This window comes from Diplotaxodon limnothrissa, linkage group LG23 (assembly GCF_057381915.1).
Source record: "Diplotaxodon limnothrissa isolate DT_005_m linkage group LG23, D_limnothrissa_male_GT1.1, whole genome shotgun sequence".
Classification (NCBI taxonomy): domain Eukaryota; kingdom Metazoa; phylum Chordata; class Actinopteri; order Cichliformes; family Cichlidae; genus Diplotaxodon; species Diplotaxodon limnothrissa.
This window is the reverse complement of record NC_140617.1, coordinates 33,964,581-33,979,842: the sequence shown is the minus strand read 5'-3', so window position 1 is coordinate 33,979,842 and position 15,262 is coordinate 33,964,581. Positions and strand designations below refer to the sequence as shown.

At 40.3% G+C, this 15,262-nt stretch overlaps 1 protein-coding gene across 2 annotated transcripts in view; it reads left to right on the top strand.

Moving 5' to 3' along the window:
• The window catches only part of nid2a (nidogen 2a (osteonidogen)), a 57,528-nt gene that overhangs the window by 342 nt on the left and 41,924 nt on the right, over positions 1–15,262 (top strand). For both annotated transcript variants that reach the window (XM_085348741.1, XM_085348740.1), the window contains exons 2-5: positions 1,429–1,614; positions 1,815–1,931; positions 14,610–14,711; positions 15,098–15,237. In XM_085348741.1, the coding sequence (XP_085204867.1) occupies positions 1,429–1,614; positions 1,815–1,931; positions 14,610–14,711; positions 15,098–15,237 (545 nt within the window). The remainder of the gene's footprint in view (positions 1–1,428; positions 1,615–1,814; positions 1,932–14,609; positions 14,712–15,097; positions 15,238–15,262) is intronic.

Here is a 15,262-nt window from a genome sequence, read left to right as displayed (position 1 = left end):
AGTTCCCGCTTCACGTGTCTCAGGTGATATTTGCAGCTGTTGAATAATCTGCGCAGGAGAGTTGTGCTGCTGTTTCCCCTCTGCTAAATGGAGCGATTCATTCACGGCTGAATAAAAAAAAGAGATGGACAGCAGAGGAGATTGGGTTTATTATCATGTGTACTCTTTTTTTCATGAAGGACCAATGTTTGAATAGGATTTCAACAAACTGCGCTCCTAATATTTAAATCCAAATCTCTCAGCAACTTCACTTTTATATTCAGCAGATGTCAACAGATGCAAATAAATTAACTCTTTTTCTTTTACCATAACTGCTGTAGGAGCATCCGGTATAAGTAGAAGTGTTGCTCAGTCAAATGTACTTAATGCTTTAAAAGTAAAAGTAATTATTGCCCAGAGTGCCTCCTGTCAGAGCCTGCAAAGTAGCCATGCTGCAAAGTAGGAGTGAACCAATGGGTTCAAAGGAAAAAAGCCACTTAAAGCTTCTACTTAACTATTTTCTAACTGACTATTATTTGATAGCTTGCAGATCTGGGAAAATAACTCAAAATATAACCAAGAAATAAATGATGTTGTATTGTTCTTGTTTGAGATCAACAACGTTTCTTAGATCCAAAGAAAGTGGTAAACTGTTATTATCCTCACTTAAAACTTGAACTAAGTCTCAGCAATGCACTTCTACAACACCATGGGCTGGTATGTGATAAATAGAGATTATGTTGAACTGTGACTCATGCAAGCTATCCAAGGAGAATCAAAGATTTCAGGATAGATAGATAGATAGATAGATAGATAGATAGATAGATAGATAGATAGATAGATAGATAGATAGATAGATAGATAGATAGATAGATAGATAGGTTTAAGTGGTAGCAACATTGCACTGATTAATACTGTCACATGTGAGAATGCTCATTATGCAACATGGCCACTTTAATAATCAGGAATACCAATATTAATGCTTTGATGTGTACATCACTTTAACACACAGCTGGGTGGGGCTTCTGTGCTCACAGTCAAAGGTTTGGGCTCTCAATGACCATATTAGGGATAGTCCCTCTGACTGATGTCATACAGAGCCAAGAGTAGAAAAAACTGATCTTTTGACTCACGGGGATCTATCTACAGCCTTGTAAAAATCTCCTTCTAAAATGTTGTGAAGTAGCATCAAATGGAAATATTGAATTGCTTGAGTACAGCTGTGGCTGCATGTGGTCAGAACTTTTCTAAATCTTGATCAGAAAAATTTGGGAGGGCACCCCGAGGTTGTTCCAGTGGTTTTTGGGGAAAATAGGGGTTCATTATGTGGTTCCTGGAGTCCATGAAGGGGTTCTAGTGGTTTACAAGGGCGAATGGGTTCATTAGGAGGTTTGTTGGGTTCGTGATAGTATTCCAAATATTCCAAACTAAAGCTTTCCCTCCCTTTAGGTGGCCACCAATGGCATCATATCAGCCCAGGACTTGCCAATGGAGAAGCAATACGTTGATGACGGATTCCCCACAGACTTCCCTGTGGTGGCTCCATTCCTGGCTGACATTGACACAAGCGGAGGGCGAGGACAGATTTACTACAGGGTGACTGAAATACCCAGTGTGCTCAACAGAGTCGCACAGGTGTGTAATGATTACAGTTTTAGTGTTGAAAACTCATAAGATGCTATAAAACACTAGAGAAAAAAATACCTGTTGAACTTTAATTAACTACAGATTTGGTTTGTCTCAATCCATCAGCTCAGTGTTTGTCTTTCATTCCCTTATTTCATGTGTCGTCCTTTCCCTTCCTCCCTCATTCGTTCATTCATCTCCTCGCCTAGGAAGTACACCGGGGGTTCCCAGATGCAAATTTCACACCCACACACGCTGTAGTGGCAACGTGGGAAAATGTCCCGGCATACGAAGAACAAACTCGACCCCCTAGCCCTCCAAACAAGGTAAGATGTTTTAAAGGAAGAGACACCAGTAGCTCCAGGGCCTCCCTGTATGGAGGAGTTCTGTTTTATCATCATGTAAACAGCCCACATACCCCACACTAGTATGTTTTGGTTCTTGTGTGACACTTAATCCCAAATTCCTGGCTGTTGTGCATGACTTGCCTCTTAACCTTTTTAAAGGGTCAAAGATCATCTTTAAGAGTCATCAAAGTGTCCCCCGCCCTCTTTATCCTCTCCAGTTCACACACCAGTAGACACAAACATGTATTGACCATTGTTGCCCTCCGCCACTAATGGTTTTCCTCGTGTTTCACTCTTTAAATCCTTTTTTGTCTTTCCGTTTTGTGTAATCTAGGATAATTGTGCCATTTTTTAAATGCTGTATTTGCCATTTAAAGTATTGGTCGCTGATAGTTCCTGTTTGCTGTGTAACCACGACCGTAATGACAGCTATCACTAAAGCATGATGATTCTCAGGAATGGTCAATATCAAATCAGTGGAGTCTAAGAATTCCTGCCTCTCGTGTGGGTGCAGAAGCAGTGCAGTCATAATGCAGCTCAGCAGTGACCCTTGCATGAGACCTTTCCTGCCACCTACATGCTCATGTCTTTTAAAGTGTAACAAAGTGTAGTGACACTAGCAGGGTTTAAATTATGGTGTATCCGTCAGACATTTGTATCGGTTTTCTTTCATATTAATGTCAATATTAATACTTTCTAAAATCTTGTCCAAGCAAATGATTCAGAACTTAAAGAGCTGTATTAAGAAGAGTTAACAGGAGAAGCATTGGTTGCTTTGTTACAGTCCAACTTTGGGAGAGACTCCAAGTAAAGCCAGACCTACTATTGATCAAACAAACAGCTCCTTGATGTTCTTGGTGTGCAGAATTTGGGGTGAAGAGGAATAAAGGGAGTGGTAGGTTTAAGGAAAAACACCAGGGGATCTTTCTTTCTGTCAGCCCTCCTCGTCTCTGTTTGTTCTTTTTGTTGCTCTCACGGTCTGCTTTCTTTTAGGCTTGTTTCTTCCTCCTTGAATGTTTAAAAAATTATCATAGAGTAGTCTAATGGCTACTGCAACATTAACCCTCTTAACTGCTTTCTCTGGAACTGATCGGGATTTACAAGCCCCCAAGTGGACAAGGGCTTTTTCTCCGAGCCCCAAAATTGGAATTTTGTCTTAGCTCAGTTCTTGACAACATGCTAATTAGAGGATGGAGCGTACCTCCTAAAGTACAAGAAGTGACGTGTTTTGCTATTTAAGCGTTCCGTGCTGCTCATCAGATTGGAGCGCTCTCTTAGTTGCTTGAGTGGGTCTCTCTTTAGACTGATAGCATCTTCCTTTGAAGTGATTAGCCAGAGGTGCTGGGTGGTGTGTGTTGAGGGCAGATTGGTTTGTGTGTGACCTGAAGTGTGTGATTGTTGGGGTGGGTACTGGGGGGTGTTGGGATGCTGTTTCAGGGGGAGGGGGCAGAATGTGTGGCGTCTGGAGATGAAATAACAGGAAAACAGAAGACAGAGAATTAAAGCGAAAGAGTGAAGGCTCACACTTCTAATAAGCTGAGCTGTGTTTTCGATGAAATTAGCCTTAGAGATGCTATTATCAAAATTGGACAGAAATTGCTTGACTTAAAATACACACCCATACATCAACTAGCAGGGTGCTCTGTTAGCTAATTACCGCAGTCATTTCGCTAAAGACTGCTTTCAGTGTTTAGATCTTTTAAGAAGTGTTGACTTTACTTTGAGCGATTATCAGTAACACTAAGCAGCCCGAAGTTGGAAAAATATCTCATCCAAAGAAGCACTAGAGTTATCTTGATGTTAAAAGAGCAGGTTGACATTTCACACATACTCACTGTCTTGTCACGAATTAGATAAAAAAGATGACTATCTTAGCTTAACGCAGAGGCCAGATGAAAGGTAAACAGCTAGCCAGGCTCTGCAAGTTACAACAGCTACAGATTCACAAGCTAACTAATTGCATGTTATAACTTGCTTGTTCATCAAAGCAAAACTTGATAACTTCAGTGTCATGGTCCTGGGTCGTGCGACCCAGTGTTTTGTGTTTTAGCCTATTTTGATGTTTATTCTTTGTTTAGGGTCACTAAGGCAGTCCAGCCATTTGTACATATTACCCGTGTATTAAGTCTCCCTTGCCCTTCGTGTGTTTATGTCTGCGTGTCTTATATTGTCAAGTCCATGCTGTCAGTTATGTCATCTCCCCTGTACTACGTCTCCCCGGTTCATGTGTCTTGTTTAATCTCCATGTTTCCTGTTTTACTTTGAAAGTCTGTATTCACGGTCAGTGTATTCAGTTTCACTCCTTCTGTCCTGTCGTTAAGTTCAGCTGTGTTCCCATGTGTGTCTCCACTTCCCCTGATCACCTCATGTGTGTATTTAAGCCTTCTGTTTTTTGCATGTCATTGTCAGGTCGTCTGTTTGCATCCCCATAGTGTTTCGTCATAGTTTACTCAGTGTTCATAGTTTGTCATCGCATTTTCACTGAGTTTCTTAGTCCTTTAGTTTTCTGAGTGTTCACAGTTTTCTTAGTTTTCATAGCTTCATGCTTTTTCGTGTGCCAACATCCAAATAAAGGATCGTCTTCTGTTCAGCCAGCAACTCCGCCTTTCAGCATCTGCTTTTGGGTCCTGTTTCCATTCACATCGGCGCACCCCGCCGTAACATTCAGTTCCTTGTGTCCTACTGTCATGTTTCATAGCATAAAGGCAAACAATCAGAAACGCCTGTGTGTCCCTTGAAGTGAGCATTCTCTCTGAGGTGATAAGTGGAGGCAAACCGCAGGTTTATCAGTTCATCTGTCAGATGTCTCTATTTATATTTAATATTAATATATTGTAGGGGTGGGGAAAATGTTGTAATACCGTATAGTATTGCAGTACTTTGCTTGGGGGTATTATATCAATATAGGAACACCAAATATCAATATTTTATCAAATACATTTAAAAAACTCTGGGAATACTACAAGCAAAGTGGCTCATCTCATGCACCACCATCCTGAGATAACGTTAGCCAAGCAAACTTACATTAAATCATCTATATTAAAAAAAAACAAAAAAACAACAAACATTCGACACTGGACACACTCTAATTCAGAGCAAGCTAAGTGCCCGGTCATGCGATTGAAAATAGGACAACAGTCTTTGGACAGACTGCAATTACTCTCAGAGAGAGTCAAAGTTTTGCACATAACTTCTGTCTAATGTATAAATGCAGCAAAAATTTTCTGGCACAACTTCACCTGCTTCCAAGGTGCATGGAGAGGATCAATGAGTTTTTATGAACTACACCTCCTTTTTTTTATCAGTTAAATTACTCTCACATGAGTAATGTTTATTCAATTAATCTTATTATTTTAGCCAAAGAAGAAGTAACGTTTTAGACATCTCATCTTAAGTCTACAATTTAAGTCTAAATTTTAGAGATTTTACATTTTAGAGACATAATTTTTTTTTTTAAACCTGTGTGTATATAGCATCCACCTTTTGCATTTCATGCATGTGTTATTTTCAGACATATGGGGGTTATGTCACCCCCCCCCCCCCCTCCTCCTCATCAGTAATGATCTAGTCCGGTATTTACTTTTTTTCTGTTTCCTGTCTTGTATTTAAGCAATTTTTTACAATGTTTTACTATGACCCTGATGAAGGCCACAAGCCGAAAGGCGTTGGTCAATTATTAAAGTTGTTCATCTTCCCTCAAGTGTTGCTGGAGTTCCTGCTTAATGTATAAATGCAGACAGATTACCAACATGTTGTCATCACGCTTAGGTCTTTGTCACGCGACTCAAGTCGATTGTGGTGATGGACATGGGGGGGGGGGAATATACAGGGAGTGCAGAATTATTAGGCAAGTTGTATTTTTGAGGAATAATTTTATTATTGAACAACAACCATGTTCTCAATGAACCCAAAAAACTCATTAATATCAAAGCTGAATGTTTTTGGAAGTAGTTTTTAGTTTGTTTTTAGTTTTAACTATTTTAGGGGGATATCTGTGTGTGCAGGTGACTATTACTGTGCATAATTATTAGGCAACTTAACAAAAAACAAATATATACCCATTTCAATTATTTATTTTTACCAGTGAAACCAATATAACATCTCCACATTCACAAATATACATTTCTGACATTCAAAAACAAAACAAAAACAAATCAGCGACCAATATAGCCACCTTTCTTTGCAAGGACACTCAAAAGCCTGCCATCCATGGATTCTGTCAGTGTTTTGATCTGTTCACCATCAACATTGCGTGCAGCAGCAACCACAGCCTCCCAGACACTGTTCAGAGAGGTGTACTGTTTTCCTTCCTGTAAATCTCACATTTGATGATGGACCACAGGTTCTCAATGGGGTTCAGATCAGGTGAACAAGGTGGCCATGTCATTAGTTTTTCTTCTTTTATACCCTTTCTTGCCAGCCACGCTGTGGAGTACTTGGACGCGTGTGATGGAGCATTGTCCTGCATGAAAATCATGTTTTTCTTGAAGGATGCAGACTTCTTCCTGTACCACTGCTTGAAGAAGGTGTCTTCCAGAAACTGGCAGTAGGACTGGGAGTTGAGCTTGACTCCATCCTCAACCCGAAAAGGTCCCACAAGCTCATCTTTGACGATACCAGCCCAAACCAGTACTCCACCTCCACCTTGCTGGCGTCTGAGTCGGACTGGAGCTCTCTTCCCTTTACCAATCCAGCCACGGGCCCATCCATCTGGCCCATCAAGACTCACTCTCATTTCATCAGTCCATAAAACCTTAGAAAAACCAGTCTTGAGATATTTCTTGGCCCAGTCTTGACGTTTCAGCTTGTGTGTCTTGTTCAGTGGTGGTCGTCTTTCAGCCTTTCTTACCTTGGCCATGTCTCTGAGTATTGCACACCTTGTGCTTTTGGGCACTCCAGTGATGTTGCAGCTCTGAAATATGGCCAAACTGGTGGCAAGTGGCATCTTGGCAGCTGCACGCTTGACTTTTCTCAGTTCATGGGCAGTTATTTTGCGCCTTGGTTTTTCCACACGCTTCTTGCGACCCTGTTGACTATTTTGAATAAAACGCTTGATTGTTCGATGATCACGCTTCAGAAGCTTTGCAATTTTGAGACTGCTGCATCCCTCTGCAAGTTATCTCACTATTTTTGACTTTTCTGTGCCTGTCAAGTCCTTCTTTTGACCCATTTTGCCAAAGGAAAGGAAGTTGCCTAATAATTATGCACACCTGATATAGGGTGTTGATGTCATTAGACCACACCCCTTCTCATTACAGCGATGCACATCCCCTAATATGCTTAATTGGTAGTAGGCTTTCGAGCCTATACAGCTTGGAGTAAGACAACATGCATGAAGAGGATGATGTGGACAAAATACTCATTTGCCCAATAATTCTGCACTCCCTGTAGATGATGATCTCATTTTCATATTCCTACAGAACAGGTGGTTTGCTGACAGAAAATGTAATAGTTAAATGTGAATTTCTGTCTACGTAAACAGCTACAGATATGTCATTTTCAATGATTTATCCCTGTTAATTGCTGGATTATCAGAAACAGATTGCACATAATTGAGAACCTGACCCCATTTAATTGCAGACTGTCTGCAGACTGACTCCATCCTATGGCAACATTTGGCCAAGTTTATTGACAGCGTTGGTATGCTTGTCAATCTGAATTTGCAGCAAAAAATAAGTGAGGTAACTTTATCTTGTTATATAAGATAGATACTGACAAAGTTTAACTTTGAAGACATAATTTATGGTTAACAAAAGGTGATAAATCTTAATTTATATATTATTACAGTACTTAATATATTGCAAAATATTAAAAAATTGATTCTGTTTTTCACAGGTTTTGGAGTGCCTTAAACCTGTGCTCTTGCTAATGATTGGCATGAGGGGAATCATTTGGTCATAAAAACAAAATCTAGGTGTATAATAGAAGTCAGTAGCAAAATGATTCTCGGCTCCCCTGACCTATTATCTCATTACCTGATGAATTTATGATGATGTGATTGTCCAGTGTCCCTCTGTTTCTAAGCTAGATCCGTCTCTCACCCATACGGAGGATGGCAATAATGCTCAACAGCTGGACTTACAAACCAATAAGTGCCATCCATCATTTTGTATAGTTATATATGGTTTTACTCAGCTTCAGTTCAAGATGTAGTTCACAAGCATTATGTAGATCAACTCAGATAGTGCGTGATGCCATATGTAACATGACTGTCTTTCAAAGTGACAACACAGTCATTTCTTAGCAATCGTCCTGGCCTTTTAAGAGGAAACATGAAGAAGATTTGATCTTAGAATATATCTTTGCATGTTTTCTGGTTTTATAAATCTGTCCTCTGCATTTGCTATATGTGGAAAAAGAAAGGTATTGCCAGCTGAACTGTCTTGTTACTGTACCACAATAGGAGGTGCTGTTGCCATCGGTGTTATTTGTTATTTCTGGTGGCTCCTTGCAGTGACACAGGAGGCATCCCCCTGAAATATGTTCATCCCGGTCCAAAGCAGACTGACTGAACTTCAAGTTTTAGAAGATGTTACTCTGCTTTTACGCCCTGAGAAAGATTCTGCTTATTAGTGGACAAAAAGTAAGGGGAAAAATGAGTTTGCCTTAGTGTACTGCTCTGTGATGTCCAAAAAATGACTCATGATGACTTGGGACATCACTTTAGTAATTATAAGTACACATTCATAGCTGTCTGGTTTGTAGTTACGTAATAGATTCATGTTCGCAAACCTTTGAGGATCTAAGAAAAGCAGCTATGGTTAACCACCATTTGCTCTTGATTTTAAAAAAAAGCTTTTGAAAAGCTTTCAAAAGCCCCAAAGCTGGACAGATTTTTTTCAGCTATAAACAGCTGAAGGTAAAAAAAAAAAAAAAAAGTCACAAAAAAATAAAATTAGTGTAGAGATTTTCATATGACAACAGTAAGATACTGACAGGAGTGTTGGGCTGTAGTCAGTATGTGTGTATGTGTGTGTGCCAGTTCCCACGCTGCAGGCAGTTCCGTTTGTAGCACTCTGGTGAGGCTGGCAACTGGGCTGCAGCTGCTGTCTGCCTCACTTTGCCTGCTTGGAGCTGTGCGGCCGACGAGATAAAACACCAGCAACTAACAAACAAGTGAAGTCCATTTATCCCGAACTCGTTTCCCTGGGATGTTCCAGGCAAAGCAGACTGGGTTCCAGCTTTAAATATCTGTGACATGATTCAGAACATCCGCTACAGTGTGTTGAGTCATTTATTTAAAAGCCAGATGAGACGGAAAATCAACGAAACTGTCTTCAGTTTAATTTATGTGAGGTAAAGTAGACTCAACTATCTCAAGGCAGTAAACCACACTACTAATAAATAAGTAAATAGTAAACAATCCCAAAGTAAGATAAACTATGTTGAGTAAACTGAGAGAGTCCTAAAATTAATTCTACACAACAGTTTGATATATGTTTGCGGCTGCTGTCGTTTATTCAAAGCCTTGTTAACGTAGTGTCAAGAAAAGAGTGTATATAAAAGATGGATACAGCCAGTGTGTTTACACAGCCCTGTGGATTCATGAATTCTAAGTTTGTAGTTTGGTAATCAGTCTTGACCATGCATGACCATATTTGTATGAGATGTTGTCATACACGTAGTTTAGTGTAATGTTGTATGGCATGCTAATTTTGGCAAGAAATATCCTAGAAAGCAAAGTTAACTTAGTGGAAAAACTGAGGAAGCAACTCACTAAAGTGATTTTTAGTACAACTGAATGCTGAAAGCGATGACATTTTAAAGTGGCCGTTTAACAACATTAAACATGAATAGATTTTGATAGGGTGAGTGATATGAATATTATCATATCAGATAGTTTTTAGAAATAGGGAAACAGTTTTTGTACCAGGCTGTAAGAAAATAAGTTAGGCGTTTGGATTGACTCCTTTTAGCTTCTTTTTCATTGCTACTTGGCATCAGCTAAGCAAACTTTTGCAAAAATAACTTCTTGGCTGTAAATAATTGGATCTATATTGCAGTATATGTAAAATGTTGTTTAGATTAGGGCTGATGAGGAATATTTCTTGCTTACATGATCTGTGTATACAGAATAAAGCTTATTAAATAGTATTATAGTATCAAGTCTGTATGCTAAGCAAAGCTAATCATAGCTAACTATCTAAGCTAGTTCTAGCTTCATATTTAGAGTGCAAACTTAAAAGTGATATCAATATTTTAATTTTAATTCTATTCCTTTAAAAGTAAAACACCAAAAGAAGGGAGATTGTTATGAATCATCATCATATGCAATCACATAAATCATTGGGCCACTCAAAATGCAACAAATGACACTTCATAGGCTGCCATTGAGAGACAAAAATGATGAAGAAAACAAAACTTGACACAGGTTTCAGTCTTCTTTCTCTTCTGTTTTGTCCTGTTTGTTGTACCTGGTCTCATTCCCTCTTCTTTTTACCTTCTCTGTCTCCTCAGTCCCGATTTGTCATAGCGAACAGCCGCCTCTCTCTGAGCCTGGTTCTGCAGGTGGTTGCTTAATGTTAAAGGGGAGTTCTTCCTTCCCACCATCGTGATCACCTGATATGTTGGGCGTATCTCTTGAATATTGTAGGCTTGTTTCCTTACAGTGCAGTAAAAATCACTTTGTGACAGCGGTTGTAGAGAACTGGTCCCATGATAATAAAACATAATTGACTTTAATGTGATTTATACACAGGTCTAAAAGGCAAGTTCATGTAAGTGCTTATCACCTTTCTAAATAAACTTCCGGTATTTTTCTTTAGAGGTGTTTTCAGACTCTCTCACCCCCTGCTGTGAAGCAGACAGGCCTAGCAGATGGATGATGTTACCACCTAAACCTTAAAACAGTCAGCATGGCCCCCAAAAGAAACATTTGTTGGTCCCAGAGACAATTAAACGTCTGTGCCTGCGTCTGCTTGCAGCAAAGAGTGTGAGGAAACGCTTTAAAAAGGTGTGACACAACGCCTGTAGGGAGTCTGAGTGTTGTATATGTGTGTGTGTGTGTGTGTGTGTGTGTGTGTGGGTGTGGAGCGGGGGACCTCTCACATGCATACTGAGCTACAGAGTCTAAACGTCTTTGATGTGTGTTGGCTGCAATTTGTTGTTCTCCAGCTGTGAGACTTCTTTACACACTTGGGGAGACAGACAAACACATGAGTACAAAGACAGAGACGGGATGGGGACCAGCACAGAGAACCTTACAGGACTGAGGCTACGTCCACACTAGCCTGGATAGATTTGAAAACGGTGTTTTCACAGAGTTGTGCATCCACATTGAAACGCCCGAAAACGCTTACATTCCAGTACTGCGCATGCGTGAAACGCAAGGAGATTCAACCTGCCTCATTTCTGTCTGCCGTTTATTTACTTTCCGGTTCTTTGAAACATCGCGGCAAAATGTTGAGGAAAAGTTTTTTAAATGGACTAACAATGACGTGGAGTTGCTGCTGTGAGTAACACAAAAGTACAAAGTTGCAAAAGCGAGTGAGAGTTAAAGAATTTGAAGAAAAGCTATCTGAAGCATGTACAAACTGATATTAATCTTTAATATCGCTGTCAAAATTGAGAGTAAACAAAACAACTGCTGTACAATGCCCTCCGCTATCTTAGTTTAATTGGTCACATGACTGCATCATATGACTAATATGCATCATCGTTTTCTAAAGTCTCCGTTTTCGCTGTCCACACTGCATTTGAAGCACCGTCTTCAAATGTATGCGTTTTCGAGAGCGTTTTCAAAACGCTGTGTTTTCCTCCGTCTCAGTGTGGACGGGAGGCCAAAACTGAGAGAAAACGATGCGTTTTCAAACGAAAACGCATTAGTTCAGCATTTTATGAATGGATTTATTTGTTGTGAAAATGAGATCATCATCTATACCCCCCCCCCCATGTCCATCACCACACTCTATCTCTACAGGCTGGAACAGGCTGGTGTTTGCTCGAACACTTGGGAAAGATTAAATATTCTCAGCTACTTTCAGTTGCTCCCCAAAGTCGTGTTTTAACTTCTTTTATCTGTGTTTTTAGCAACACTTATAGTTCAGGAGTAAATCACATCGACTTGAGGGGTTATTAGGTTTCATACGGTTGTAGTTTACAACAATATTTCAGTGGATAGTACCTATCAAAGTAACATCCACATGGATGTCAGGCCCAAGCTTTCCTAGCACTCACCTTATCGTAAAGACATGATCAGCGTTACTCACCTTACCTGTCACTGTTTTTAATGTTGTGGCTGACTGGTGTATGTTACATGTAGACAGAGAAAAAACAAACAAACTTCCTTTTGCTTTTCTCAACTTAACCTTACATTTTGGTTGATCTGATATCCTCGTGTTGGTGTTGTTCCCAGATCATCATACTAAATGTTGTTCCAGGATCAACATTGCAAGTGACCAATCAGAATGTTGTGACGTCATACTTTTGCAACTTCGGGAAAAACCGGCGTAAAACAAAAAACTGTACTAAAGCTGCGTGAAACCGCCTCTGTCCGCCGATCAACGGACCCTGACCCTAACCGTAACCCTTTAATAAACGGTAAGCAGAATTGATATTGTCCTTGCAACATTGGAATTTCATAAATGCACGAATGGCTTGGCGCGCAAAAGAATAACGTCACAACAATGCGATTGGTCACTTGCAATGTTGAACCTGGAACAACATTTTCATGATGGTCTGGGAACAACACCAACACGAGGATATCAGATCATCCTTACAATTTTAGTGCTCCTTTTGCTTCTCGCTGTGTCCTTCATTTCTCCTCCTCCTGCTCCCAAGAAAGCAGCAACAAAAACAGGAGAGACATCTAGTTGGAGTATCAGAATCCCCCCCCCCCCCCTTCCCCCCCCAAAAAAGGTACACATCACGTCATGTTGCTCCAGCGTCTTCTCCTCCTTCCCTGAAAACACAAGCCCCCCTCCTCACTAACTGCGCAGAGCCCAGAGGCTCCGAAATCCCTCCCGCCCACAAACAGCAAGAGCATTTAAAGATGTTGATGTAAACAAGGTGGGGGACACACACATGCATTCACATGAGATTAATATAGGTGGAGGAACATCTGTAGGTGTGTGTGTGTGTGTGTGTGTGTGTGTGTGTGTGTGTGTGTGTGTGTGTGTGTGTGTGCCCTCCATGGCCCCTGGCTAACACATTGTAGCTGGTCTCTGGTTTGCATGTTGTAAAGTCATCCTGAAAGATGTTGAGACACACAGGAAGACAGCTGTGGAGATCAACATCTGGGCTGGGGGCTGAGAGTATGAGGTGTGTGTATATCTGTTGCTTTCTTTTTATGTGTGAGTCTACGGATAATTGGATTTTGTTCCAAAGGAAAACAACATGGGATCACTCACAGTGTCTCCTTCATTCACTAAATCTGTGTTTGTTCAACTGTGGTTGAGCAGTGGGCTTGGCCTCCCCCATACGTGTAGGAGATAAGTTCTTCAAGTCACAGTCTCCCGTGTAAATGGAATTCCCTCATTCGTCAGTCCATGCAGACTTCATTCAATTCAGCTTAGTTTGTGTAAAGTGAGATGAGATGAGATGAGATTAAGTAGTCGTTTTGGTGACCGCAAGGCGTGGGGGGTGTGAAAGGTGAGAAGCCTAAACATGGGACCCAGCAGATGAGAGAAGAAGGGCAGGCTACACAGGGAGGAGGAGAGGGTAGGTGCAGGAGAGGTGTGAAGTTTAAACATGAGGAGTAAGTGTAAAAATAATGAATAATCGGAGGGAGGTTAAGCTGAGCAGGACACACTGGAGGTGATTTTATAGATGTGTAAAAACTGGATTCAACACTATGTTAATCAGAAAAACATAAATATGTAGTGTAGTTTGCTTCCAGTGAGCCAGACTTTCTCATTTTATTTTTAATTTTTGGGTTAAGTAACTTAACCTGCAAATAGTTCAAGCATAAAAAAGGGAAAGGGGAAAACAAGGCTCAAGCGATGAACTGATTTAAACTGTACTTTAGATACTTTCTTATCAGTAGCCTTTCACAAAAACTTTTGTTTCCATTTATTTAGTTCAATCGATGAAAGATTGCAAATACAGAACAGTCTCACAGGCATACAATACAATAGAATACAACAGTGAAGTTTATAACCATCTGTAAACACGTTGGAGGTTTTGTCATGGTTAGGAGCTGCATGTCAGCCAATGGCGTTGGGGACCTTGTCATATCTGTTTAGATGTTCCAGATTTGATCCACCTGGAAAGTGTTTGATTGACGCCACACAAGCCCCTTTTCCATTAGTAGCTACTCAGATCGGTTTGACATGGATCGACTGGTTTTCCATTACAATTTAGTACCTCTTGATGGACGTGGTTGTCGTCATAGCAACGCGTCTGAGTGTCCCACAATGTAATCAATATGCAACACAAAACCAACAATAAAAGTGGACTTCGAGGCAAGATTATACCTGCTGCTCGGGGTAACACGGCGTTGTTCAGCCTTGTTGCTAGGTTTCAAAAATGTGGTTTTGATTTTCCTGAACGACACGCTCTCATGACTCATGGAATGACACCACAGACTAGCCAATCGGTGGCATGCAGTGTGATGATGTCACATTTTAGTACCTGCTCAGATCACTTGGAACCCTGGCTGAGCAGGTTAGGGTTATTTTTTCTTGCTGCCCATGTTGTAATCCGCTTTTGCCTCCACAGGTCAATACGTTCCAGGCTGTTATTGGTTATGATGAGACAGACTCATATGTCCTCTTCCTCTACCCTGAAGGCGGTCTGAACTTCTTTGGCACACTGCCTAAGGTAAGCAAACAAGAGTTAAGTCATCACTGTTACAGCTGTAGGGCAAAATGTACACGAGCAAAATGAACCATTGTATTTATATCACTATTTTTATCACTTCACATAGCCACTGCTGCTTTAGGTGCATAAAGGGGTCAACATAACACCTGACCAGGGTTATGTTAGTATCTGTGTGCACGTTTTGGTTGCTCAGATTTTACATATATTATTTTGTTCCTTAATGACTATTGAATTATTCTATATAGTTCCTAATTTTTGTTATTGTTAGTATTTGTTGCTAAATATTTGACAAATTATTTTATTTTATTTTATTTTATTTTATTTGAGAACATGGTTATTATGTTGTTCTGTTTTTTGTTTGTTTGTTTTTTGTTTTTTTTTTCTAGGAGTCGTATAATGTTGAGATAGAGCTTCCAGCAAGAGTTGGCTTCAGCAGAGGAGAAATTCCAAATATATTAACTTCCCGAAATGAAGGCCCTTACTACAGTGTCACCAGTAATGAGCAGAGTGTTAAAAACCTCTACCAGTAAGTAAAAAAGGTTAAACCATAA